Genomic DNA, 27,549 nt, shown 5'->3' with positions numbered 1-27,549 from the left:
TCGCCTGCATCGGCAGGCGGACGCTCAACCACTGCGCCACCAGGGAAATTGCCCCCCATCCTCCTTCCATTCTCTCTCAGAGCCATGCCTCACCATGCACAACTCCTCTGCCCTGGCAGAGAAGCATCCCCAGAGCCCAGCCCCACGGACTGGGCACAAAGAACAGCAAACAGCTCCTGCTGAGGATGTGAGGTCACCTCCCTGACCCTGATCCCAGAGTGTGACACCCCCTCAGCCTCGAGCTGAACCCCAAGGCCCTACACTGCTGCTACGAGCCAGCCCACGGGCAGGACCCTAAGTCCTTCCTCTCTGCAATGCAAAGGATTTTCAAAAACCTGGCCAGGTGAGAGAAGAGTAGAGGGTCCCGAAAAGGAGTGGGCTTTTCCAGCTCTGCCCCTGCTGACTGTGACCCACCCCCCACCATGGTCCCAGCCCCTGTGCGAGGTCCCGATTCCTCGCCAGGGTAGGGAGTCAGACGAGGAGATAGAAGGGAAAGCGCCTTGAAACTGCAAAGCCCTTTCTGGGATTTGCTTCTAGGAATAACCTCCAAGTCTCCAGGACACACTCCACCCCCAGAGAGAGGGACGCTGTGGAATCTTCCAGAAGGTGAGTGACAGGCCCAAGGGACCCAGCAAAGTGGCCAGCACAGAGCAAGGCTCAAACGGTGGGCCTAAAACAAGAAGCCGTCGGTGGTACCCATGCCTCTGAGACAGTTCAAAGGGGCCGTTCATTTGTTTGCAGGAACCTACAGGGTCGGAGACGTCTGGTCTCGTCTTTTTAAAATCCAGTACAGGGGGCTTCCCTGGTGGTGCAGTGGTTAAGAATCTGCCTGACAATGCAAGGAACACGGGTTCGAGCCCTGGTCCGGGAAGATCCCACATGCTGTGGAGAAACTAAGCCCGTGCGCCACAACTACGGAGCCTGCGCTCTACAGCCCATGAGCCACAACTACTGAGCCCACGTGCCACAGCTACTGAGCCTGTGCTCTAGAGCCTGCGAGCCACAACTACTGAACCCACGTGCCACAACTACTGAAGCCCGCACGCCTAGAGCCCGTGCTCCGCAACGAGAAGCCACCGCAATGAGAAGACCGCGCATCGCAACGAAGAGTAGCCCCCGCTCGCCGCAACTAGAGAAAGCCCACGTGCAGCAACAAAGACCCAATACAGCCAAAAATAGAAAACAAATAAATAAATTTATTTTAAAAAATAAAAAAATAAAATCCAGTGCAGTTGTTTAAAAACACAAGCCCACGATGCATCCCTGATTTTGCTCACTCTCAGCCTCCTGCTGCTGCTGCAAAGATTCCCAGCGCCTCGCAGTCTCGGCCCGGGAATGCTCCGTGACGGTCTCTCTGCACATGTCACCACTGCCTGGCCACATTTGGACGAGGTGCCTGGGAGCTCGGGCACTGGGACCAGCCTGAAGTGGGTTCAGGTCTGTGCAACGGGGAAAGGCCACCACCTGCGAGGTGGTCGGGAAGACCTGGAGGTTAATAACCACCATGGCTCACGAGGAACCTCCCAGCGGTGGCGTGATGCCACGACTCCCTGTGGGGAGGAAAGCAGAGAATCTGGGAGCTGGGGGCTAACGTGGCCAGAGAAGGACCCTCCAGAAGGCCCCTTCCGAGGAGAGCTCCAGCAGCCCTTGGGTCCCCTCCTCGAGGGTCGATGGGCCAGCACCACGCTGGGCACGGTCCCCTACAGCAGCCTTCCCTTCCTGGCTCCCGATCAGAGGCAAAGGTGGACCGAACAGGCCTCACACCTCCCAGGCCAGAGAGCGACTGACAGAGACTTTCATCCCGTCTCAAAGGGAAGGAGACCGAGTTGGGAGGGGACGCCCCTGCCCCTGCACCGAGCCCGTCCTGGAAAGAAGCCCAGCTCCAGACGGCCTGACTAAATTCACCCTTCTTGCCAGCCTTCGTACACATCTGAACAAAGAAAAGAGCTCTCCAAAACAACGTTTCTGCAGCCAGCCACGTGGCCGGGAAATGCAAGATGAGCCCCGTCACCCAACTGTCTTGTCTTCTTGCTTCCTGACCGGCCCCGCAGAGCCCTGTGCATCCCCGCTCACCGCGGACGCAAACCTGCCAGGACCTCGCTGATCTGCTCTGATTCCATCTCAGCAGGCAAGACGGCAGCGGCATTTGGCCGCGAGCAAACCGCGCTCGAGGTGCCAGAAGTGGGCAGATTGATCAACACTGGCCCTGCTTCCATGTTTCTCTGAACTGCTGCCACCTGCTTGCATTGTCTGTCTCCCCAACTCACGGTCTAGCGCTTCGGGAAAATAAAATGACAGATGCTCTCGAGTTCAAGCAATACGGCCAGTCCACGAGCCAAATTTCTAAAAGCAACGCGCTAAATACTGCTGGGATGGCTGGACCTCGGGAAGTCCTGGCAGGAGGCAAACCACCTGGTCACAAGGGCATCCCAAATGTGAAGGTCATGCCCTTTGACCCGGACAATCCTCTTTGAGGGATTTTCCTAGAAAACAATCCACAGGAATGAAAAAAATATATTATACACACATACATATGTCTGTGTGTACCTATTCAAGACAATGCCTTATTGTTTTGTTTTTAAATACTTTTTAATAGATTATTTATTTTTGGCTGCGTTGGGTCTTCATTGCTGTGCGCGGGCTTTATAGTTGCGGCGAGCGGGGGCTACTCTTCGTCGTGGTGCGCGGGCTCCACTGCGGTGGCTTCTCTTGTTGCGGAGCACGGGCTCTAGGTGCACAGGCTCAGTAGTTGTGGCACGTGGGCTCTAGAGCACAGGTTCAGTAGTTGTGGCGCACGGGCTTAGTTGCCCTGCAGCATGTGGGATCTTCCTGGACCAGGGCTCGAACCTGTGTCCCCTGCATTGGCAGGCGGATTCTTAACCATTGCGCCACCAGGGAAGTCCCTGCCTTATTGTTTTAATAGTGAAAAAGAAACAAGTTGATCGCCCAAAAGTGGGGAAGAGGGAGACTGTGACCTCAGAGCCACTCCATAGACTTTGTGCTGCCACTTAAGATGGTATATATAGGAAGTTCATGAAGCGGCAGGAAAACCAGACAGAATGTCTCTGTGCCATGAACAGGGGAGGGATTTGCAACTCTACTGACCTTTGGCCACAATGATTAAAACCAGCATCGTCCCGGGGGAAAGACCCGAAGAGAAGGAGGCACACGACACCTGGATGCGTCAGGCGCTGCCCACGGGTTAGCTTCCTTTCCTGAGGGTCACGTCTAATTGCAATACCATTTTCTGGGCAGTACTTATTTTTCGGAGAATGCAGCTAGACTCCAGAAAGAGTGGTCGGGGGACTCTACACTGTGCCCTTGGACGAGTGCATCCCGGGCCACTCCCGGGATGGAGACCACGCATGCACGTACCTTCTGATCGAAGCTGTCCGGGGTCAGGTAGAAGTTGTGCAGGGGTACGAAGTAGTCTTCCAGAAGCCCCATGAGTAGAACCAGGTACACGCCATCTGCAAACTACAGAGGGACACGTGGGGATGTTTCGGGGCCACGCACCGAGTCAGTGAATGAGCTGCAGCCACTCGAAAGGAGGAAAATGTTTTAAAGTAAAAAAAAAAATCCATCCCTTGCTGAGGAGAGCGAGCCTGCAGTCAGGTGAAGGACGAGGGAGCAAAGCGCGCGCTCGGGATTGGATGTGATGACCTGTGTGTCTGGGATGGAGCGCCGCTGCGTGGAGAGAAGCAGACCACTGACCTTGGGGATAACGCTAGCTCCCAACTCTCTGGGCTGTCGTGGGTACCCTGCGGGGCGGGAGGGGGAGGGGTGGAGCAAGGAGCGCCCAGCACGCAGGGAGCACGCCATCAGCGAGCAGGGGCCTGTGGGCACGGTTAATCCACACCCTGCAGGGCGCCCTAGGCTTCGGTTTGGGGTTTGCTGCCCCGTTCTGCTTGCTCGCTTTGTCAGCTGCCTGAGTTCCTCCTTCTAGCGGTATTCACAGCATTAGGAAGAGACCCTCCCGTGCCCCGGTGACGACGAGCTTCTGCCTGCACCCGGCACGCGGGTCCGTCCTAGCTGGGCCCGAATCAGCAGCCTGCAGCCTTACCCCACACCCCCAGCCCCTCAACCTGCTACCCGGCCCAGCGCCACCTCCCATGCACGGGAGGGGCCCAGGAATCTAGAGTCAAAGACTGTGCTCTTTGCCGGGGCCCCTCACCCCACTCCGCTGCCCACCGCCCAATGAGCCAGGACAGGGAGCAACTGCTCCTTTTACAGATAAAGTGATGGAGACCAATGAGGGCAGGACAACCTGCCAGAGGGGAGGAGGGGACCAAGGCTCAGGAGGCAGAGCCTGGTCTCTGGGACATGGACCAGCCCCACCCCCCCAGCCCCCGGGGCGGGGCAGGGGGGGCAGGACCCGCCCATCCTCCCAGAGGGCAGACATGGTATCTCTGAGGCCTCCTGCAGATCGAGGACTCGTGAGGACCCCAGCCTCCAGATTCTGGAACTGTGTGGTCCGATATGGTAGCCACTGGCCACATGTGCCTAGTGAAATTTTTTACAAAAATTTTTTTTAACTTATTAATTTATTTATTTGGCTGCAACGGGTCTCCGCTGAGGCATGCGGGATCTTTCGTTGCGGCACACGGGCTTCTCTCTAGTTGTGGCGCGGGCTCAGTAGCTGCGGCATGTGGGATCTTAGTTCCCCTGCCCAGGGATTGAACCCGCTTCCCCTGCATTGGAAGGTGGATTCTTAACCACTGGACCACCAGGGAAGTCCCTTTACAAGCTTTTTTGAATGATGTTGGCTTATTTCGGTAAAACGTACATAACACGAAATGTACCATTTTAACCATTTGTCAGCGTGCGTTTCAGTCATATTTTGTAGTCACGTTGTTGTGCAACCAATCTCCAGAACTCTTAAGTTTCAATTTAAAAAAATTTAAATAAAATACAAACTTCGGCTTGTCAGTCACACAGGCCCCATTTCAAGTGCTTGACAGCCACACGTGGCCAGTGGCTACTGTGTCGGATGGTGCAGTGATAGGACGTTTCCATCACTAAAGAAAGTTTCACTGGGCAGCCCTGGGCTAGAAGGCTGCCACGCAGGACAGCTGGACAGCTGCAAGGGGCCGACACCCAGGAGGCTTTCAGCTTCCTGAGACCAGCAACCGCAGAGGTAAAAAGAGAACCTGCAGAAGCGAGGACGTTTTTATTAAAGGCAACAGTGGCAGCTCCCTCCACCATCACAGCCAGGCGGCCGAGGATAAAAAGTCAAAATCCCAAGCCTCCAACGTCAGAAAGCCCTGCCCTCTGGAAGGGGAAGGGGACGCTGAGAAACGGCCCAAGGCAGACAGACACGATCATAACGTGTGAACGGGCAGGTCCTTCCTGGGCAGAGCGTTCCAGACCCTGGTTTAGCGTGATCTGACTGACCCTTTGCCTGCGCGTCACGAGGTTCACGCTTCCACGCCATGCAGACGTCACCTACTCAGCTCCTGTTCTGGCCGACAGGGCTGGTGGAATGTTCTGGCAGCTCTTGCCCCCTCCCCGGCGACACCGAGCCAGCGCACCCCCAAAACCGCTCTCTCACCAACACTGAGCCATTTCCAGGGATACAGAAGAATCCAGCCCCATCACCTGCCGGGAGGCGTGGGGAATGGGTGTTGAGGTGCCAAGATGCCTGGAGAGCCTTTGCTGATCTCCAAGGCATCTTCTAACCCACCCTGGGACCCCCGTGTCACAGGAGTGTGGGAGAGATGGTCACGCAGAAAGGAAGGCAGGGGAGGGATGGGGTACCAGGAGGGTGAGGGCCAGGCGGAGCAGGCCGGCTTATCAGCAAATGAGTGGGACCCTCGGTTTTCACACGCGCAAGAGCAGTGGCCCTCCGACGGGGTGCCCTCACTCAGCATCCAGGGTGCGGCTCTGCAGGAGACGGAAATCCCCAGGAGGCCGCAGCTGTCTTCATGCGCATGTATTACTGACCTTTCAAATGCATTTTCTCCATTCCAGTTTAAACATGTGGGGAGCGGTTCAAAGAGGAACTGGCTCAGTTATCACAGAGCTAGGAAGCCGCCCACAATATAAAAGTGGTTTTAAAAAGAAAGGAAAACACACACACACACACACACACACACACACACACACACACGCACACACCCTGAGCAGGAATTTGAGCCTCTGACTTCCAGGACATCGAGACTTTAATGATGAACGTATTTATCAAAATACCCAGAATCCTTTGCCACAAAAGGAAAGCAATCTGCATTTCTATGGCCAGTGATCTTTCCTGGTGGACCACTGGTTCAAAATATTTTTAAGATATTACTTCATATTGTGCGGCGATAGAAAAAAAAATGGACATACTGAGTAAATAGAGATCAATGCAAATTGAAGTTTAGAGTCTCAGCCTAAGATGTCTGGCTATTAATACTGCTGTGCAGGCCCACCTGGGCAGTGCCAGTTGGAAAGAGTTGGCGAGGATGTGGGTTCTCGACAGCGCCAATGAGAGTTTCAGGCGGGCAAACCTTCCTGGGCCCTCCGTGTTACCACGGAGAAATGCTCTAACCACCCCATTTCTAGAAGTTTATCCTGAGGAAGCAGACAAGGGCACAAACAGCTGTGTGCAAAGATGCCCGCTGAACAGCTGTTTACAAGATCGGCAAACGTCCCGTCATGAGGACTGGGTTTAGACGCACAACAGCCTTAGCACAGAATAGAAGGCAGCTATTAAAAGTGACAAACACAGACAGACAGACCAGACAACACAAAAAGGACTAGACAGAAACACATACACACTCACACAAGAACATGCCCACACTACTTAGTAACAAAAAACACTTTACAAAACAGCTGTACAGTAGGATCCATTGCCATTTCAAAATATACACTTACGCCTACAAACCATCTAGAAAAATACACATCCGACCATTAACTGTAGTTCATTACCTCTGGAGAGGATGACGGGAGAGTTTAGGGGGAGTACACAAAAGGACTGTTGCTTTTCAATGAGTGCACTTCTGGACTGTTAAGATTTCAAGCCGCCAATAATCAGAGGATAAATGTGCAATTTTTTAGTAAACTGATAAAAAAAATAAGTGTGTTTGCAACAATGCACAAATAAATATACACATTAAAAACGGCCCATTCGGCTTTCAAACACAGACCCGTGCTGCCCACGATGCGCTATCCGTGCAGAGAAATGACGTGGAATAAAATCCCCAGCACCGCTATCTCTGGGTGATGGGATTACGGATGACTTTTATTTGTTTTGCTTATCTGCATTTTCAGACATTTCTACAATGAGCCTGAATTACTTTTTTAATTAGAAAAGCAAATGAGAAAAGTTAAAGAAAGAGAAAGGAATGAATGCCATCGCCCAGGGGTCTGAGAAGCATCAGCTGCGCATTAGAGAAATCGGCACTGAGAACACAAAAGACGCCGAATTCAGGCACGCAGCTAATCCCGGGAAAATTATATTTTGTCTTTAACGCTTGCCGAGCACTCGAAACATATTTTCACGATGGTGCTTCCGCTCTGAGTGGGGGTGGGGAAGTCTACTTTCTATACTTACTGTAGGAGAAATGCTTTGTGCGTATCCATTAGAGGGATATCAGCAAGCACTCGCTAGATGCCAGCCGCTGCGCTGCGTGCAGGACGGCCACCGACAGCAGGAGCAGAGGGGGCCGGGACATTCCAGACTGAGGGACCCGTACACGCACAGGCTCTTTGGTGAAGGTGCGATGGCATCTTGGAGGGTGTTACGCTTGAATTGTATCCCCCCCTCAAAAAAGATGTGTTGGGATCCTAACCCCCAGAATCTGTGAACGTGAATTTATTTGGAAAACCAGGGTCTCTGCGGAAGTCCTCACGGTAAGATGAGGTCATTAGGGTGGGTCTTCATCCAACGTGACTGTGTTTTTACAAAAAGGGAAAATTTGGATACAACACCCACAAGGAGGCCGAGATCGGGATGAAACATCTAATGGCCCAAGGAATGCTAAAAATTACCAGCAAGCCACCAGGAGGCGGGGGAGAGCCTGGAACAGATCCCTGCTCAGAGCCTCAGAAGGAACCAGCTCTGCAGACACCTTGATCTGGGACTTCCGACCTCCAGAACTATGAAGACATAAATGTCTGTTGTTTAAGGTACTAGCTAAGGTAGCCCCAAGAAATTAAGACAGAGGGTCTGGGGGAAGGCCAGGATGGCTGGGGCTGGGGCTTTCCTGGCTGTGGGATGGGCATTCCTTGTTAGACGGAACACACTTTGTTCACACGGCCCGCCGGGGATCAGAAAGCCGGCTGAAAATGACACCGGACAAAGGGTCCTTCAGCCCAGAACACAGCTTACCTGGGTCTCTAGTTCCGTCACCTCCAAATTCAGCTTGTTCAGGTGCTTGTTCACAAACGTGATGAGAGACTGCAAAGCAAAGAGACACGGGAACCGTGAGCAAGAGATCCAGCTCCCACGTTGGGGGACGGATGTGACATTTGCCATCACTGGCTTTATGCAACGCTTCCATCGTCTCCTCTGTTTGCTAAAATAAAATGCTCGCGTTTAAAGCGAAATGTTCTTACAATAACCCGTGGTTTTAATGGGATAATGCCTAAATCTATCCCAGCTGGAGAAGAAACGTACATCGCTGTTCCCCAGCCCATGTGCACACACGCAATCCACACACATACCACATTTAACAACCCTACAGAAGAATAATCAGTGCCCTCAAGAAGGATATAACTGTCAGGGGGAGATAAATGCTTAAATGTAGGCTAGATGTAACCTTGAACTACAAAAGACTGAGAGAGAAAGGCTGCCTGGGGCCACACCCATCACAGTGTCAGGAAAGGATGAAACAAACGCCAGAGATTTTCTGAGCCCTGGTTTATATGTACATAGGGCCACTGGCTTCTCCTCTCTGGCAAAAGTTTAAAACTTGCCACGTGTAACTTTTCTTGGTAATCAAACCCAACTTCCATGGAAACTCAACCCCAACCCCACCTCTGCCTACCCTGGACATGATGTCATCCCTTTTTCTTTCCACCCAAATCTACCATGTGCCAGGCACTTTGCTTCTTGCTAGAGACACGAGACAGTAACTAAGACAGAGCCCCACCCTGAAGAGTCCGAGGCACGATTCTCCACATACACACCCAGCGGAGGCCACGGAGAATCGAGAGAAACAGCAAAACCTGTGAAACACACAATGGCGGGGCGGGGCGGGGGGTGTTGACGAGAAGTGCGTGGGTCCCTGGAAGATGTGGCGCGGGGGGTGGGTAGCATTTGAGCTGGGGGGTGAGCCAAGTGGGAGATGAGAGTGTGGGGAGAGGGCGGAGCAGCCACCCAGGCCACGTACACACGTGCGAACCCTCCGGCACCTTCCGGCTGCGGCTGGATGTGGGTGGGATGGGAGAGAGTAGGAGGGCATGACCTTGGAGGGACCTGGAGAGGTGGACGGGAGCCCCGAACACAACAGTTCCCAGTGTGGGAGTGGGAAAGGGCCAGACTGGAAGCAGGAAGCTATCGGGCAACTAAAGGATTTTGTCTTGGTCATTGCTGGGGTCCCCCCAGCGTTCCTTTTCAAAGAATAAATCAGCATCAGATCTACCGAAAGACAACATTACTCCACATCACATTCAACTCCACCTAGCAATATCTACTTCGAGCCAGGTCCTCGCACAGGGAGGTCGCATCGTATTCTCACAGCGTCTGCCTCTGTCCTGACAGATGGGAAACCTGCCGTGAGGGGTTATAATCTGCCCAGGTCACACAGCCTGTAAGTGGGCGGAGGGGGGATCGTGGCAGGTATGAATCCTCTTCTTGTGCATCCACTGAATACGTTCCGTCAGGTTTCTGGGGGTCGGATGTGGCCGGGGGCGGGTCGGGGGGCAATGCTCTGAGGCCCCAGGGTATGTCTCTCGTGACCCGAGAATGCTAAGACAGCTCCGCCCCAGAAGGACCACTGGGATGGTTCTGCCAGCCTTTTGCAAAGTGCTTCAAGCACTAACAATCTCACTGTCCCAGCCTGGACCAACATTTTCCAAACATGGGTTCCATGGGAATTTAATATGTTCTATCCCCAAATAAATAAACAGATCTCACTACGGACAAACATGCTTGGAAAATGCTTCCTACTAAGCCCCCTCTTGGAGAATTGCAAAGCATGTCAGCATATTAAAGGCTCTGAGAAGTCCTGCATTAAGAAACCTGTGTGGGGAAATTGTTCAAGACAGAGAGCTCTCTTCCCAGGGTTAAGGGCTCAGACTTTATAGGCTCAGATCCATCCCACTGCTGCCTTCCTGAATGAGAGGTCTGCAGATGCTCAGATAACTCGATGTGCAGCGAGTCTTGATTCTTTTGGACGGAGAGCAAGGCTTCCGGGCAGATCCCCTTGGAAGCTCGCTATTCCCCAGCCTGACTCCGGAGCCTCGTTCACACGGTTTTGTCCGGTTTTGTCCATCCGTAGACCGACCAGCAGGCTGCCTGGGCTGAGGAAGGGGCTCTCCTCTGTGCTCCCGTCTGGGAGAGACGGGCCAAATGCAGCTCAGAACAGCTCTGCTAGCAACGCCTGCTCGTTTACCAGGCATGTCGTGAACGCGGCTTCAATGTAACGAGGCCAGCCCGAGCCAGCAAGCTGACACGATGAAAAACATTTCCACATTGAAAAAAAGCCTTGATTCGGAATGAACCGCCCCCCGGTGCCGGTGGGGTAATTCACTCCACAGCAGCGGGGTGGGTGGGCAGGAAGATACCCAGGAGCAGAGATGCTGAGTTAAAAGGTGCTAATTTTATGCACTGCAGTTACGCTTTTGAATAATTACACTTCAATCCATGTGGCAAACATTTCAGAGATTTCAAACATTTTCCCACCTTCTTCCCTGCACGGAGTGTTCATGCCGTAAGAAAAGCCCAGGGACAGAGGGAAACACGGCTGGATAGAGAGCTCACCTTCTTCACGACACTGAGCTTGTCCGGGGCGTGGTCGAACAGTGTGTCAAAGGCATCCCGCTCTGCAGAGACACAGAGAAGGGTTTAAGGAGACACCCGTGCTGCTCTAAGCCCCACCCGCCCCGGGGCCAGGCAGCTTCTAATCCCTCTGATGTTCAGCCTGCCTAGAATCCTTTGCGTTCCTGCCAGAGCCGAGGGGCGGGTGCTGATGAGAAGCAAAACCAAGGAGAAGATGCTCTGAAGGGTCCTTCTACCTTGGCTTCTATCTTTCAACCTACAATACGGGGGTAGCGCTTGGACAGCTGCCCCCATCACATCCTAGGACTTGAGGCGTCCTTGCCTCTCTCCCTTTCCTGACACTCCTTGTCTTACTGGTAAATCTTCTCAGTAAATCTGACCCCCTGCCCCGCTGGTCATGGCTGCCAACCCCATACAAGCCCCGTCTCCCCTCACCGGGGGCGGTGGGCAGCTACAACTTCCTGCTGAATCGGTCTCCCTCCTACACGCCCAGCCCCTCCCATCCATTCTCCCTCGCAGGCACAGTGAGCCCCTTAGAGTGTAAACTGGATCATTTCTGCCCCACCCCTGCCCTGACTAAAACTATCCACCAGCATCTCATCACTCTTAGGATAAAATTCACTCTCTCTCTCATGGGCCCATAGGGTCCAGTGAGCTCAGCATCACCTCCCCCCGCAACGCACTCGCCCACCCTGACCTCACTCCACCCACCAGCTTGCCCCTGCTCCTCCATCACACGCCCACCGCAGGGCCTTTGCACCTGCTGTTGACCAGCCTCACCGCCATAGGTTGCTCTGAGGTGACCTCCTCTGAGGGGCCTTCCAGGACCATCTGCTTCTAAAGGAGCACCCCACTTCTGCTATCTGTTCTCTTACCCTGGTGCAATTTTCATAGCACCTATTCGCTACTTGAGAGCACATTTTATTTTTCTTTATCTGCTGGACTGTCAGCTCCTTGCAGGCCGGATCACTGTCTCACTTGTTCCCTGCACTGTCATCAGCCCCAGAACAGTGAAGGGCCCACAGCCCGTGCTCAGAACAAAGGAAAGAGCCAGGAAGTCTGCTCAGGATCCCTCTCCAGCTGTTCCCCCCGGGGTGTCCACCTCTGTTGGAGCACCTGCAGGGCCTGAAGTGACCCGTTCCACCGTGTCCCAGGGACCTTCCTTCTGCCAGGGACCCAGACCCACTCTAACTGCCACTCCTGGGCTCAACCATGTCCTCCAAATTAACACAGGATCAGCCCCTTCGCTTTCAGTGGTGAGGTCACGGGAGGCCGAGGCAACATAGCTCTCAGTGGACAAGACAGGAGCAGGGCTGGCTGGGGGCCGGGGGCCTGGTTCTAGCCAGACGCTGCCATGGCAGGTCACATGGGGGCAGAGCCCATTGTGCCCTGGAGCCCAGGCAGGAGGGCCGAGGTCTCCAGGGTGGATACAGCACTGTGGGGAGTCGCTGCCAGGCCCGAGGGGCTGGGGGAGGAGGGCATCTGGAAGGCCCTGGGGCCCCCACTCCTGTCCTCAGGAGCCACCCATCCCCCCAGGCTGCCTGTGGGTGGTATCTGCTCAGACGACCTCGGCCAGCAGAGACGCCCTCTATTACTTGCTGGGGCTTGGACCCAAACGCTAGCATGGAGTGCTGGGGCGCTGGGGTAGGAAGACCCCTCCACGTGTCTGGAGGGGGCTGGAGCCCAGAACCAGAGATAACCCAGGGCCTGCTGCAGGACAACGCTGCCTGACCCAGGGAGAGGGGTGTGGGGAGAGATGGCAAAGAGCAGGCAGGTCGGGACTCGGTGAGCCGGAGCTGGGGCTTCTGAAGGAGGCATCCCAGCCACTCCCCCGAGGCTGCCCCAAAAGACATGCCCTCAGCATCACAGGCCAGGGCCCCGGCAGGCGGCTCACGCCCTCGTCCAGCCCAGACCAGGTAGCCGCCTCCTCGGCCTCGGGGGCGGGTGGCAGGAAGGAAGGTGAGAGGCAAAGAGGAAGGCGTGTGTGTGCGGTGTGTGCGGTGTGTGGTGTGCACACACACGTGTAACACATGGGTGGGGAGTGCGTTTGGGAGAGGGGCACGCCACTTTTTCACCTAAAGGCCAACAGCGACCAAGAGGCCCGGCCCGCAGAACTCCCTCATCCAGCTTGCCTACCGCAGCAGCTGTAAATTATTTTTATAATCCTCTAAGTCGGATTATACTCAAAAAGACAGTCTGCTAAGAGCGGGGGAGAAAAACTAAATCTTTACAAAGCAAAACACAAACTCTGAATGCAGCTTAAGAAAACCCCCAGGAGGAGAGCAGCCTTGACGTCAGCTGGGTGGCAGAGTCAGGGCGGCAGGGCAGCCATCGCAGGGACTGGAGGCCAGCGCCCCTGCGCCCCGCTCACCTGCGCCCGGGGGACTAAATGGCATCACGGCCGGGTGTGTGTGGCCTTGGGAATGAAAACAGATACAGCTGAGAGCCTGGTGCCCGTGACGTAGGCAAAGCGCTTGCCGCCATGAGGCCCGAGTGAAAACAGTCCTGAGGTTCGCCGTCAGTGTAAGAATTAAGCAAGATGGTGAATGAAGGGCCAAGCCACCGCCGGGCAGGTGTGTCACTGATGCTCAGTTCACTGATGCCTTCTCATCCTACCCCGCAGCCACAGGGGTGAACAGGGAGCCATCCCGCCCCCGGGAGGAGCACAGGCTGGGGGAGAGAGTACAAAAGCACGGGTACCAGAAAGGCCTGAAAGATGCAGAAAGCGGCCGAATCAGCCAGGGGCCCCAGGGGCTACCCAAGGTCAACTTTCAGGGCCGCTTAGTTTGCTCCAAACAAAGTGGTTTTTGATGGAGTCAACGTTTTTTAAATTGGAAGATCTGTCCAAAAGTTCTGAATTTCTAGACCCTCTTGAAGAAATGGAAGCTGAGGCAACAGTGAACCTTCTTCCCCGCTCTTCCCAGATCAACGAGCCGCCCGTGGAAGCGGGGGCACAGACCCCCCCCGTTTGCCCCAGACCCCAGAACTCCCCACCGCACACAACACGGGGGCTGAGGGGCAGCCCTTCATCGTTCGATATTCCAGCCACTTCCCTCTTCCGTGTGACCGGCCTGCTCTCTGAGGCACCTGAGCCTGGGGACGTGGACACAGGCCCGGGGTCAGAGGAAGGCTTCACACGGGAGCCACGACGTTTGAGTCGGGGCAAGAGAAGGAGCAAGGGCGTTCCAGGCAGAGGGAGCAGAAAGCCAAGAGTGGGTTCCAGAGGGTGAGGCCTGCGGAGGCGGGGAGGCTAAGAGGGCTGGGTCCATTGACAGGGTGAGCAGCTGTGGAGGGTGGTGACCAGGAACGGCGTGATCCAGCTGCGGTGTTAGCAGAAACGGGGAGGTGCGATGGGGAGAGACCAGGGACTACAAGGAGACCAGGAAGAAGAGGAAGAAAGCTTCTCCTCTCTTCTCCCCAACTTCCTGAAGCCCGGGAGGGGGCGGGGCGCCTGCGGAGGAGAGGCAGCCGGCAAGCCCGTTGCCATGGAGATCAGGCTGCAGCTCCCCAGCTCCCCTGGGGAGAGAAGGGCCTCGCATCCACTTCAGCCAGGACAGTGATGCCAGCAGGAGGCGGGGAGGGGGAGGGGGGCTCCTGGGGGAGGTGCAGCGTGGACCCCCCCATCCCCCACCGAGGCCGAGAACTCGGCTCCTAGTGAAGCTACCCGCCCCCACAACCCCTGCCCCGGGCAGACATTAGCCAAGCAAAGAGGGTCTGCCTGTTGTTTCGGAAGCTTCTGGAACGTGTGCAGCCCAGGGCTGGGGCTGCACTCGGGGAAGACATGCTCCAGCCCACAGGATGCTTACAGCTCAAGAAGCCACACGTGAAGGGAAAGAGCGAAGGGCCAAGCAAGGGTCCCCGACTGTCCAGACCCCCTGAGCCTGGCAGGCAGGGCGCAAAGCAAAGTGCTCCCAGTGAGCAAAGAGATGAATAAAGAAATCATTAAGCAGGTGGGCGGGGGGTGGCAAGCCAGGGACGGATGGTGATTCAGGACGCGGGGTCAGGGAGGGCCTCCCTGGTAAGTGGAGCTGGAGATGCTGAGGGAGTGAGCCACGGAGGGATCTAGAGGGAGAGCATTTCTGGCCGAGGCTACTGAGAGTACAAAAGCTGGAAGGGGGGGCTTCCCTGGTGGCGCAGTGGTCCAGGAAGATCCCACATGCCGGGAGCAACTAAGCCCTCGTGCCACAACTACTGAAGCCCGTGTGCCTAGAGCCCACGCTCCGCAACAAGAGAAGCCACCGCAGTGAGAAGCCCGCGCACCGCAATGAAGAGTAGCCCCCACTCGCCACAACTAGAGAAAGCCTGCACGCAGCAACAAGACCCAGCGTAGCCAAAAATAAACAAAATTAAATAAAGAAATTAAAAAAAAAAAAGCTGGAAGGGGGAGCCCCGGGGTGCTGTTGTGGGTGACAGACATGCAGGCGGAGCAAGGAGGGCAGAGAGGAGGGGTGGTCTAAGGGGGTCTGGGAGGCCCCGGCAAGGGCTGCGGCTTTAGCTTACGGCAAGCTGGGGGCAGTGAGAAGATTGAGGGGTGCAGAGGAATCAGCTCGAGCGACCATCGGGGGACCAGCACCCTGGAGGGAGGTGATGGGGTCCGACCTCAACCCCAGCAGGGCCGTGGGGCTCTGGGGGCCCCGAAGGCTGCCGCGGGAGAAGGGCCAGCAGAAGCTGCCGCATATCTGGGTAACTAGGAGGCCTCGGGGCCTGTGTCAGCAGAAGCCAAAACTGGGGGCAGATGAGTCGCCTGTCACCCACTAATTACCTGTTTGCATTTCACGAGCATGGGCGGCCTCGATAGTTCTGAGAACGACTCCCGACTCCTCGGCTTCTCAGGGTGTCACAGCCCCCTGACGCTCCGCCGTCTCCGGTGGCTCTCAGAAGGAGCTGCCCCCCTGGCCACCAGACCCTCAGGGGCCCCTTCTCAGGGCTGCCAGGGCCTTCCTGGCCGAGCTTCCACCCCTCTGCACGGGAGGCCGCGCGTAGCCCCCAGCTGAACTGAGTCTCCCCGAGCCCCCAAACCTCAAACCAGGCCCATGCCGCCCACGGAAGTGAAAAACACACAGAAAACGAAGCAACGCTTAGAGACGCTCCCAGGGCCCCGCTCAAGTCACCTCTGGGCCTCTACAGGCCACGGGCTCTGAGCCCCTCCATGCAGAAAGGACCCAGAAGCGACAGAAGGGTGCTCCAGGCCCCCCTCCCAACGGGCCCCCACGCAGACCCAGGGCAGGGCCAGGCCGCCCACGTCGCCCACTCCGCGCGCCCCATGCCGCCCTGGGAGCTGCCCTCCCCACCCTGTCTGCGCCCTCAGCAACTGGACACAGGAGACTTCCTTTCCTCTCCCTTTTAAAATGTTTTTTAATAATAAAGCCATTAAAAAGAACTGAATTGCTACTTCAAAAAAATAATGAAGACTGAATTTGCCCAGCACGGCTCAAGAACTACTTAAGGACATTTAACTGCTGCATTTTCTCTGGTTCAAGACCTTTGAGAACTAAAGAGCGGCATCCCCCCTTTGTACACGAGGGGCAGCGGTGGCATCCATCCCCATAATCGCCATGAGGTCACAGAGGCCCCGTGGCCAAGCCCGTGGGTGCCTCTGGGGTGCACCCCTCACCCCGAGGCCCCCGCAGCTAGGGACCAGCTCCAGCTGGCAGGCTCACAAGGCACGGGGGGGAACTTCTATTTGGTTTCCACTTCTCCTTCTAACAGCCACGCTCCCCTCTCTGCTCCCTGGAGAACACGGTATCTGGGGGGGTGGAGGGCTTCTTGTTTTGAAATATTCCCCAAAGCGGTGAGCCTGGCACAGGCTGCTTCTTGCTGCGGCCAAGAGCTTGGGGCTTCCCATCCCTAAGGGCCTATACACCGCCACAAGCGGCCCCTTTATTTGCCATCCCTCGCTGAGATGAAGATGGGGTCGTGGGCCTTTAACGGGGCAGGGAACAGTTCTTTGAGAACAGCAAGAGTTTATTATTACTAACGGTAACAGTAATAGAGAAACCAACACGAATAGAGAGAGAGTCAGGCCCTGGGCCAAATAGAGTGAACACTGATTGTCTCACAAAATCCTCTCAACAGCCCCGAGGTCCCATCTCACAGATGGGGAACAGAGAGGTGAAGGAGCAGGCCAAAGGTCACCCAGCTGGGACCAGAGCCAAGGCTGCCTGACTCTAAGGTCTGTTAAGCTGGAGATTTTAAGGTGGAAAACTATATACGAAAATACATCCCATAAGGAAGGTCCCTCCGGCTAGCTGACTATGCTCTGTATTCACTGGGACATCGCCACCCCCCCTTTTATCCTGGTTCACTCCCTCCACCGTGCTTTGCTTATCCCCGCCCTGGCTCCCACAGCTCTGAGAAGCAAACCACATGCCAAAACCCACCCGGGGCCCTGCTGCCCCTGTGTGACTTCCTGGGGCAGCCCCACAGTGCCCGGTGACCTCAGACTCCCCAGTCCCTCTCCCCAACCCCTGGGTTACTTACCAAACCGACCCATCATCAACCTGCAAACAAGAACAGAGAGGACCATCAGACGGGCTGCTCAGAACCCCGTTTAATAAGCAGCACGGTAGAAGGTGGCGGAGGTGACCGGCAAGTCGGAGCCCCCTACTGCCCAGTCGAAGGGTTGTTTATATAAACGTAAGTCACATTGTGATAAATTCTCTCCCGCTCTAATTACAAACGAGAGGGGCTTATGTGGATTCTCACTGTTTGCACAAGACCTGCAGCAAACAGCCATGATTATTTAAACCACCCTTTAATGCCATTTGGGGGCTGTTTAATCACGGGAGTGGTTAACGCAGAGAGCATTTTAGCAGAAAACGGGTCTTCCAGCACCGTGAGTTTAAACCTTGAGTTTAAACTTTAAAATACAAGAGTGCAGATTACCCAGAGGTCACATTTCTGGGAGCGAGCACGATGTACTTCCAAGGAATCACAAAACTAAAGGATGCTGGAGAACCACAGGCTGGGCCCTGATTCAAGGTGAGAGCTGAAACCACGAAGGACAGGCGGCTGCTTCCTCCTTGAGGATCTGAGATCACGAATGCCCTCTGTGTACTAGCATCCTGAGAGGAAAAGAGACCTTTGCTTGATCCCCAAATCCCTCTAGACTCAAGTTCTTTGCCTCCATATTATTTAACAAAGAGTCTCTCGAGCACCTACTATGTGCAGGCCACGGAGATACAGAAATAAACACCGCATGGCCCCGCCCGCATGACGCCAGGCCACGGAGATACAGAAATAAACACCGCATGGCCCCGCCCGCATGACACCTGATGGTGAGAGAGACTCATGAGCCCACATTTCCACACAGCCCGCGTGCACCAGAAATCTGACATACAGCAGATGCTATAGGAACTAAAAGGAAGGCAGCCACTCCTGCTTGGCAAACAGGGAGGGCTTCCTGGAGGAGGTGACCCATAGGACAGAGCAAACCTGGAGCCTGGGAGACCAGGCAGGAGGCTGGTCGGCCTCTGCTGAAAACCTCTCTCCACTATGACTTCAGGGTGCTCCCCCGCCCCCGAAATTTCCTGAGGGTCACATGACACTTCCCACAAGGCCCCTGGGTTGGGTTTCACATTTCTACAGACACAACCTCTCTTGACAGCTAGACCGCCAGCCCTCAAGGAGGGGAACTGCGTCCTCTCAGCCTCTGGGCGTCCAAGCAGGCCCTCTGCCCGGGTGCTGCTGTGAATCGTTGAGGCCACGCTCCCAGGGGCCGGCTCTGGTGACAGAGCTCCTACTGCCCCCCGCCACCCTCTCAGGGCTCCCTCACCCTCTGCGAGACCGGGAAGGCCAAGCACAGCCTCTTCCCATCGCTGCACAACCCCCAACATGCCCCCCACCACGGGCCTGGCCGTCGCCCCCTTCGGTGGGCCATCTGCCTTCCCCCTCCCATCCAGGGTGACCACTGACTTGCTCTGACCCACAGAAGGTGGGGACACAGCATGCGGGGGTCCAGGGACCTGCAGCTGCCCTCTCACTCTCTGGGGACCCTGTGGGCACCAGGGAGGAAGCCCAGAGGACGAGAGACACAGGGGGGGACAGTGGCCCCCACCGGCCAGCACCACCCGCAAGACTGCTGACCCCGTCAGCAAATAAAATGACCGATGTTTTAAGCTCCTTGGGTTGGGTGGTTTGTCACACAATGATGGGTGAGATGCCAGTGCGCCCCTGACTCCCCCAAGCCGCCCTCCTCCTGCTCTTGAATGGGCCGAGCGGGCTGCCCGAGGCCCCCCATGCCAGGCAGCACCACGTCCCTCTCCCCCTCCCCCTCCCGTGGGCCTGGAACAGATGTGCGCACACGTAAGGCCGCACGCCAGGCCGCACGTCTCTCCCATCTACCTGACAGCTCCCACGCCAGGAGCGGTATCCTGTGTCAGCTCGCTTCTTGAAAGACCATACATGAATTCATGACACAGTAATTAATCACTCTGTGAACTGAGCAGGTGGGTGAGCTGAGACGATCCATTTTTAATGCTCTGTTTCATCTGAAACAGGTTTAGTCGGGAGGCACAAAGGCAGTGAATTTTAAGGATACTTCACAGGGTATGCCTCCTAAAAACCACATGCAAAATAGAGCCATCTGATTTGCTATTTTCAACAGATCTGAAGCCTTTTAGACTTCTTAAAAATTGCCCTCTGGCCTTCTCTAAGAGGCAAGGGACGGCTCAAGGGACGGCTCATCAAAGGAAGATTCTAGTTTAGAGGCGTGGCTCCCTCCCCCTGACGGGGCTGAGACAGACGGCTAGATGAATCAGGACAACAGTTCCCTTGGACCATTCTAAACACCTCTCCCCCACCCGCCTCTCAACATTCTTAAAGCTCACCTTCCAAAATAAGGAGTGACAGTCCAAAGTCTTTGGAGAATAACTTAGTTCCAACATTAAAAACTTTGAAGTGTTTAGCATACCTACCTTATGAAAGTTCACCGTTTTAAATTTCCCCTCATCCTTTTCTTCCTTATAAGAGATTCTGAATGTGCTGTTACATTTTTCTTTGTTTATTATTCCCGGTCTCTTTCCAGAAAAGATTTCAGGCAGCGTAAATAAGTTCTAATGCCTATGTCACACATATTTGATCATTTTTCCATTTGGGAAGAAATAAAAGATCTAGAATTTCTCATTTAAATACCAAACCAAACTGCTATCTTGCCCTTCCTCAGCAAAACAAAAACAAAAACAAAACAAACTTTGAAGAAAGTGCACGGAGGATAGAAAGCTAGGGTGGACGCTTGCGATAAAATCCCATCTCAAGGTCAAGGGACATGGAGGGGAAAACGGCCCCCTGTGTGTGCGGGTCCCCGGTTGGAGCAGGGCCTGGGGGCAGAGCAGCGGGTCCACTTACTCGGTGGTTGTGGTCAGCTCCTCCGTGACATGGCTGGAGTGCAGCAGGCCTTCCCGCTTCTGAAAACCCCAAAATGAACAAATAAATCAACACCTGGGCAGACAGACAGAGCAGGCGGGCAGCTGAGGCCGTGGACAGATGGTCCCGGGGCCGGGAGGCCAGCCTGGGGACAACAGAGAACTAAACAAAGGTTCGGCACCACACCCGAGCTCTGCTCGGGGGATGGACTGCAGGGGACCACACGGGTGACCCTTTGGTGGCTGGAACCTGCCCCACCCCCGCCCCCCCTGCTCTCCTGCCCTCTGAGAGCTGGCAGCTGTGGGAGGTCTCAGGAGAGACATCTCCGCTCCCAAAGAACTCCTCGACGCCCTGCAGCTGGGAAAGGCGATGAGCATGAAGGGACATACGTAACAGAAGGGAGGCATCGGATGAAACGACACACGTGCACTGGGTTGAACAGGGTCCCCCCGGAAGTCACGTCCATTCAGAGCCTCAGAATGGGGCCTCATTTGGAAATAGGGTCTTCGCAGATGTAATGAGTTCAGATAAGGGCATAACGGACTAGGGTGGGTCCTCCCCAGTGACTGGTGTCCTCAGAAGAAGAGAAAATAGAGACATAGGAACACGGACCAGACGGAAGAGGCCACGTGATGATGAAGACAGAGACTGCAGGGATGTGTCCACAAGCCCAGGACAGCCGAGGGTGCCGGCAGCCGGCAGAAGCCGGAGGAGGGAAGGAAGGACCCTCCTCTAGAGCCTGCGGAGGGGCCCTGTCGGTTCCCTGATTCGGACTTCAGGCCTCTATTATGTGAGACGACAAACATCTGTTTTAAGTCACCCAGTTTGTGGGATTTTGTTACAGCAGCCCTAGGACACTAACACGGTGTGCCACACACCCGTCCCGGAGCCCGGTAGGTACGGAGAGGCAACGATGGTGGGGGAGAGGAAGGAGGTCGTGGTGGTGTGCCCGGACCTCAGGGTGGAGCGTGGCAGCCTGCTAACCCAACCGCCACCGTGAGCCCCTACTTGAATGCCTCAAGGGACGGGGAGCTCACTACCTGCTGGGCAGCCCACCTGGACGCCTCTCGAGATCCAAGATCCCCACGCTTTCCTGAGCTCGGCCTCCCAGGGAACTCTCACCACGGGTCCTAGTGAAGGAAGAGCAGCCAGGCGTCGGGGGCCGTCAGCTTCCCCACGGCCTCACCCTGGCTGATTCTCAGGAGAGCCCACGGGGGCGGTGGCGGGGGAGGCCCGGAGACATTTTATCCACTTATTCGCACATCAAGTGTGCATCAGGCACCCACTAGATACCGGGCCCAGGGCTGGGTATGGGGCAGACGAGACTGAATATTTTTAATGAATTAATTGATTTATTTTTGGCTGCGTTGGGTCTTCGTTGCTGCGTGCAGGCTTTCTCTAGTTGCCGCGGCGCGGGCTTCTCGTTGCGGTGGCTTCTCTCGTCGTGGAGCACGGGCTCTAGGCACTCGGGCTTCAGTAGTTGCGGCATGAGGGCTTAGTTGCTCCGGGGCATGTGGGATCTTCCCAGACCAGGGATCGAACATGTCCCCTGAATTGGCAGGTGGATTCTTAACCACTGTGCCACCAGGGAAGTCCCAAGGCTGAATATTTTAAAAGTCTGTAGGAGAATCTCAATTTTTTGAGGAAAGCATTGCAGCTCGGGAAAATCAAGTGATTGCCCAAGGCCACACTGCCAGGTAGCAAAGGTGACCCTTCCCTCACTCCATCCTTCCACGAACTGACACACTTCTTACATCTCCCCATCTCAACTGGATAACCAGGCGCAGAGGGACAGGCCAGGGGCAGCTCTAAGACCTGGGACCAGCCAGTCCCCGGGGGCCTCCCCTCCCCGCTTCATCCCGCTCTGGGAGTGGCCCAAAGAGTCCTCCTGTGACCTTGGTCAAGGAAGGACGCGCCAGCGAGTGTTTGCCCGGGTGAGTAGAACGTTCTGCAAACCCCAAAGATTTTCTTGGACCAAAGTGCAGGCCTGAAAGGAAATACCCCAATTACTGAGCTGCAGAGTGTTCCTAGGGCCCAGAGTCTGACGTACATGGGTTTGGGAACCATATGCTCATGTGTCCTTGGGAAGCCTTTCCCGGCCGACCATCCTGAGGGTGGCAGGAATGGTCCCCTGTCCCTGACACCACCACCGACCGCAAACATTCCCCTTTAGGAGGCAAACGGGGCCAAACGGCAGGTAACCCTCGCCTGAGGCCAGAAAGGAACATTCCTGCCCATCAGGTCGGAGCCAAGCTCCCGGGGTAAACGGAGGGGTCAGACGGCTTCGGAAAACACAGGAGCAGCCAGAGCCTTGCAGACCGCAGAGACCACGGGACTGATAAGTTTAAAAACCAGAGGAGAGTGTGGAGCCGGACATCTCCGGGAACAGAAACACGAGAGACATCCATGTTCCGAGCGTAACCTCGACGCTCTGGCAGACGCAGCTGAGCCTTCGGGACCCGAGCACACTTTCCTCATCCAGTGTCCCCGGTAACCAGGGCGAGGGGAACAGGGACACAGCAGGTGCTTGATACACGCTTACTGGACAAGACTGCACACACGAAGCCAAGGCAGGACCTGTGCCCCTGAATGCAGGGGAAATCGACAACAAAGGTGTCTCCACCTCCGTCAGAAGGACCCTGGCTCCCAGTTACGTTTTTCCAAGTGGAGCAAGAGAGTCGACCCTCAAAAACATGATGGGGGATGATGGATGTCATTGGGAGGGAACAGAGAGAGGCTCTGATGGGGGTACTGGGGTATCTGTTTCATTCCGCTGGTCTCAGCCCTCTCCAGTGACTAATAAGCTCATTCAACAGGCCTGAATGCTTTGCAGGGAAATGAATGCTCTTTTGCAAAATGTGGAAAAGTGAACCTCCACGCACTCACGCCTTTGAATCTGCCTCTCTTCAGATCAACGCCACTGTTTCTGCTCCATCATTTACTCTGAAGCCAGAGTAAGGCATACATTTCGTCAAGGGGAAAAAAGAGAAGGTAGTCTCTTAAAGGGAACAGGAAGGAAGTATGCAAACTAGAGGAGGAACGAGCAACGGAGCCTCTGGGGCAGAGCCGCGGGCAAGCCGACCGCCGGGCTGGCGATACTTACCCGTATGACCACCACTTGCACGGAGACGTGTTCGGGAAGGCGGATCGGGGCCCGGAAGTGCATGGCCAGGGCCACGAGGAGGTGGAGGATGGCCACCAGGTTCTTCCCGTGAATCGCTGGTCGGGGAGGGAGGAAAGGGGCTGCTTTAGATCATGAGACAGGAACCCCGAGCCCACGTCCAAAAGGCGCTGAAACCAACAAGGGCCTACTGTACAGCATGGGGAACTATACTCAGTATTTTGTAATAACCTATAAGGAAAAAGAACCTGAAAAAATATATATATATATATGTGTATAACTGAATCACTTTGCTGTACACCTGAAACTAACACAACATTGTAAATCAACTATACTTGAATTTAAAAAGGAAAAAAGGGGGCGGGAGGGGGGAGGCAATAAAGGCGCTGAGTGAAAATGAGACCTCAGAGGAAAACCACGGGCAGCAGCACAGCCCATGGAAAACGGAGAACAGCTGATGAACAGCCTGGGTGAATTAGTGCTGGCTTCTAACGTTTTCTTTCCTGTTGACCTCAGGTGACTTGTGCAAGCACTTTCAAAAGCATGTTGTCTGTAAAAGGAATGAACTGGGTGGTGAAGAGAGGGAATGAGCAGGAGGATACAGTCAGCACAAGAGAAGCGAAAAGACCGGGGAAAAAGGTCACCTGGGCACTTACCCACCACCACGACATGCATCATTATCTCGGGTGCTTAAAGTTCTCCCTCTATGCGATCAACCGTCTACACGGGGAAGGCTATGCAGGGCAAGCGGTGCCTGGGGGTGTTAGACGTGCCTCCTGCCCCACCTAGGGCCCTGGTTGCCAGCCCCGGCCACTAGCTCTCCTCTAGGATGTGGACGGTTATCATCATGCCGTCCAGGGCTTTACTGATTCCCCTCCCCCAGCCCTGCAACCCAGGAGTGGGCCTGGGTCTGTCCTAGGTCTCGATGCCAAGAAGCCAGGGGTAAACCTGACTGCAGCCTTGGTCTCACCCAAGAACAGGGGCCCTTGGCGGCAGGGAGAGCATCTCAGCCGCTCCGGGCGGCCCTGCCGTGGGGACGGCGCTGGGGGAGGGCAGCAGGACAAAGCCCTTTCCAGTCTGTCCCGGCCGGTGCCTCACTTTTCTGGGTTTATGTCCTGCCTGGAAATACTGTGATGCCAGGTATTCCCAACGCCGGTGCTCTCTGAGACATACACCGGGGGCCGGCCTGAATCACCTTCTGAGGACCCGCATCGGTGAGTCACCAGCAGCACAGCTCACTGGGTGTTGGTGCCATTGGTATCCGGGGTGGAGGGTCCTTCCAAGAACCCCACAGAGCTTCTTCCGTCTTATAACCCAAACCTGGAAGACTTCCGCTGGAAGTCTCTCTTGATCCAGAAACGGTGCCTCTCCGCCCTGAAGCTTGGGGAAACCAGAGCACTGCCGGCGTGACTAAGTCCCTCACTGACACACTCCTCCTCTCCTGGCCACCTCCCTCAGGGCAGGCGTGTGAGCAGATTGGATACACGCGCTACCAAACGTAAAATGGATGGCTAGTGGGGAGCGGCCGCATGGCACAGGGACATCAGTCCGGCGCTCCGTGACCGCCCAGAGGGGTGGGATGGGGGGTGGGAGGGAGACGCAGGAGGGAGGGGATATGGGGACATACGGATGCATATGGCTGATTCCCTTTTTGTACAGCGGAAACTAACACACCATTGTAAAGCAATTAGACTCCAAGAAAGATGTCAAGAAAAAAAAAACCCCACAAGCCCAGACAGGAAGACGAATGACACGGCAGGAAGCTCAGAGGCCGGGCTCCCCTCCCCCATCCCGGCGGCCACTCACTGTCCACGGTCCACTGGAGCGCCCGGCCGTGGGGCCGCAGCAGCTCCTGCACCGCCTGAAGCACTGTCTGCAGCTTCTGCTTCTGCCCTATTTCGGACTGGGTCACCTCGGCCACGTTCAGCTTGCAGTCTGCCAGTTTTTCTGCAACAAGAAGGACAAGGGCAAAAGGCAGAGTGTCAGGAAAAGCCGGAGGGGCTCAGGGCCTCCTGGCCAACCGGCTGCATTGAGGTCACCCCATCCTCTGTGGGGCTGCAAAGTGGAGCAGGTCATCGCCAACAGCGGGGACTGCCAGGACGCTGAGCCACGGAACTCTGAACTTTCGAGTCACTCCTCTTCCTTAGAACATCACTCCAGGGGGCTTCCCCTGGTGGCGCAGTGGTTAAGAATCCGCCTGCCAATGCAGGGGACACAGGTTCGAGCCCTGGTCTGGGAAGATCCCACATGCCGTGGGGCAACTAAGCCCGTGGACCACAACTACTGAACCCACACGCCACAACTACTGAAGCCCGCGTGCCTAGAGCCCGTGCTCCGCAACAAGAGAAGCCACTGCAATAAGAAGCCTGCGCACCGCAACAAAGAGTAGCCCCCGCTCGCCACAACTAGAGAAAGCCTGCGCGCAGCAACGAAGGCCCAACGCAGCCAAAAATAAATAAAGTTTTTTTTAAAAAAAGAAAGAAAGAAAATCACTCCAGGATGAAAGGGGGGCGGGGAGTTCAAGGATTAAAGTGTGGGCGTCCCACCCAGGAACAGCATATGCACAGAGAATGAACAAGATGATTCAAGGTGCAGCTGGGAGGTAAGGAGGTGACCTGCGGGGAAGGGACCAGAGGTGAAGAGGCTGGGCCAGTGTGTTCCCAGAGGGAAGAGAACTTTGGTGAGAAAATAGAAAGGCCCTCAGGGGTTGCCTCAGCCTCCCTGCACTCATTCGCTCCCAATTCTTCTTTCTCTAACAGCTGGACCCCACGGTAAGAAGGATTATGAGATATTCAGAGACCTGTGACAATTTTCTCACCAAGAGTGAGCGGGGAGCAGTCTGGAGGAGCTGACGAGCACGGTCACATCTGCTCAAGATTCATTGACTGAAGCTGAATCCCAGCCCCGGCTCGTGCGCCTTCACTCCCCTCCGGAGCGGAGCAGGAGGGATGCCTCACCCCACACCCGCTAAGGGGCAGGCGAGGAAGGCTCCCCAGGCGTCCCGCCTCTTCATTCATTCCAAGACTCGGGGTTCCCCGATAGATCTCCTCTGCACAACAACAGAAGCCACGTCATAGGACACGGCGAGATCAGGAACCGGGAGGGTGATGACAAAGTGCTGGGCACGGAGCCTGACGCGCTGTGAGCCGCCGGCACAGAGCTGCTGCCAGCACTCCCCAGCAAAGTTCTGTGGAAGGCGTGTTCTCCAGAGGCCCCTGCTCCGTCAACACTGTCTCCCCCATCCTCCCCTCCCTCGATGAGAACAAGAACAAGCAGTTTCGATATCCCCCCTTCAGGATCCTCTCATGACACAAAAACATCGGCTGGGCTCAGGGTTAGTCCAATCATTCATTCATTCCTTCGCTTACAAAACAGTTACTGAGCACCTACTGTGCGCCAGGCACTGTCCTAGGACCAGATGCAGCACAGACACGGGAGACAGAGCTCTAGTGAGGAGTCAGCCACACCTGAAGAACCTCAGCTTGGGGGGCTGGGAGTGCTCGCGGCAGAACAAAGCAGCTCAACAAAGGAGGGAAATGATTCCTGTTTACGCGTTCTCATTCCCCCCCATCTGTTTCTAATAGGTCTTAGCGGAATCATCCACAGCTGTCTGCCCATATGAACCCCCTGAAAATACACAGCACGTCCCCAGGTGCTCAAAAGCCAGCGACAGGACGGAGCAGGGGCCGCTGGGGAAGGAAGGAGGGTTGCAGAGAGCCAGGTGGTCCTAGAGCCTCGCCCGCTGGGAGTGACGGGGAGCCCGGCACATCTCTGCTGTCCCTGCCGCCAGCCAAACCTGGTTGCCATGACACCGGGGGGAGGAGGAGTCGTGCACGGAGAAGGGAAGGAAACGGTATCAGCCTGCTACAGCTGCCGTAACAAAGTACCGCAGGGTGGGTGGCTTAAACAGTGGAAATTTGCTTTCTCACAGTCCCGGACGTCAGAAGTCCAAGATCAAGGTGAAAGCAGAGTTGGTCTCCCCTGAGGCCTCTCTCCTAGGCTTGTAGACATCCTCAGCTGGTCTTCCCTCTGTGTGTGTCTGCATCCTAGTCTCCTCTTTTTTTTTTTGGCTGTGTTGGGTCTTTGTTGCTGCGCGCGGGCTTTCTCTAGTTGTGGCGAGCTGGGGCTACTCTTCGTTGTGGTG

General features: G+C 55.6%; 1 protein-coding gene across 2 annotated transcripts in view; it reads right to left on the bottom strand.

Annotated features, from left to right (window-relative positions):
* The window catches only part of PARVB (parvin beta), a 114,488-nt gene that overhangs the window by 6,372 nt on the left and 80,567 nt on the right, over positions 1–27,549 (bottom strand). The window contains exons 5-12 of one of the 2 annotated variants that reach the window (XM_027107910.1): positions 25,212–25,352; positions 23,388–23,503; positions 20,267–20,325; positions 17,402–17,421; positions 10,904–10,965; positions 8,309–8,377; positions 3,376–3,477; positions 1,222–1,464 (exon numbers count right to left, since the gene is read on the bottom strand). In XM_027107910.1, coding sequence (XP_026963711.1) covers positions 1,237–1,464; positions 3,376–3,477; positions 8,309–8,377; positions 10,904–10,965; positions 17,402–17,421; positions 20,267–20,325; positions 23,388–23,503; positions 25,212–25,352 — 797 coding nt within the window. In that variant the 3' untranslated portion in view covers positions 1,222–1,236. Of the gene's footprint in view, positions 1–1,221; positions 1,465–3,375; positions 3,478–8,308; positions 8,378–10,903; positions 10,966–17,401; positions 17,422–20,266; positions 20,326–23,387; positions 23,504–25,211; positions 25,353–27,549 lie in introns of those variants that run through there. The other variant, XM_027107911.1, reaches the window with a different exon arrangement.

Source organism: Aethalodelphis obliquidens, unplaced genomic scaffold (assembly GCF_003676395.1).
Source record: "Aethalodelphis obliquidens isolate GAN/ISIS:26980383/991018 unplaced genomic scaffold, ASM367639v1 scaffold8, whole genome shotgun sequence".
Taxonomy (NCBI): domain Eukaryota; kingdom Metazoa; phylum Chordata; class Mammalia; order Artiodactyla; family Delphinidae; genus Aethalodelphis; species Aethalodelphis obliquidens.
This window is presented reverse-complemented; position numbering and strand designations above follow the sequence as displayed.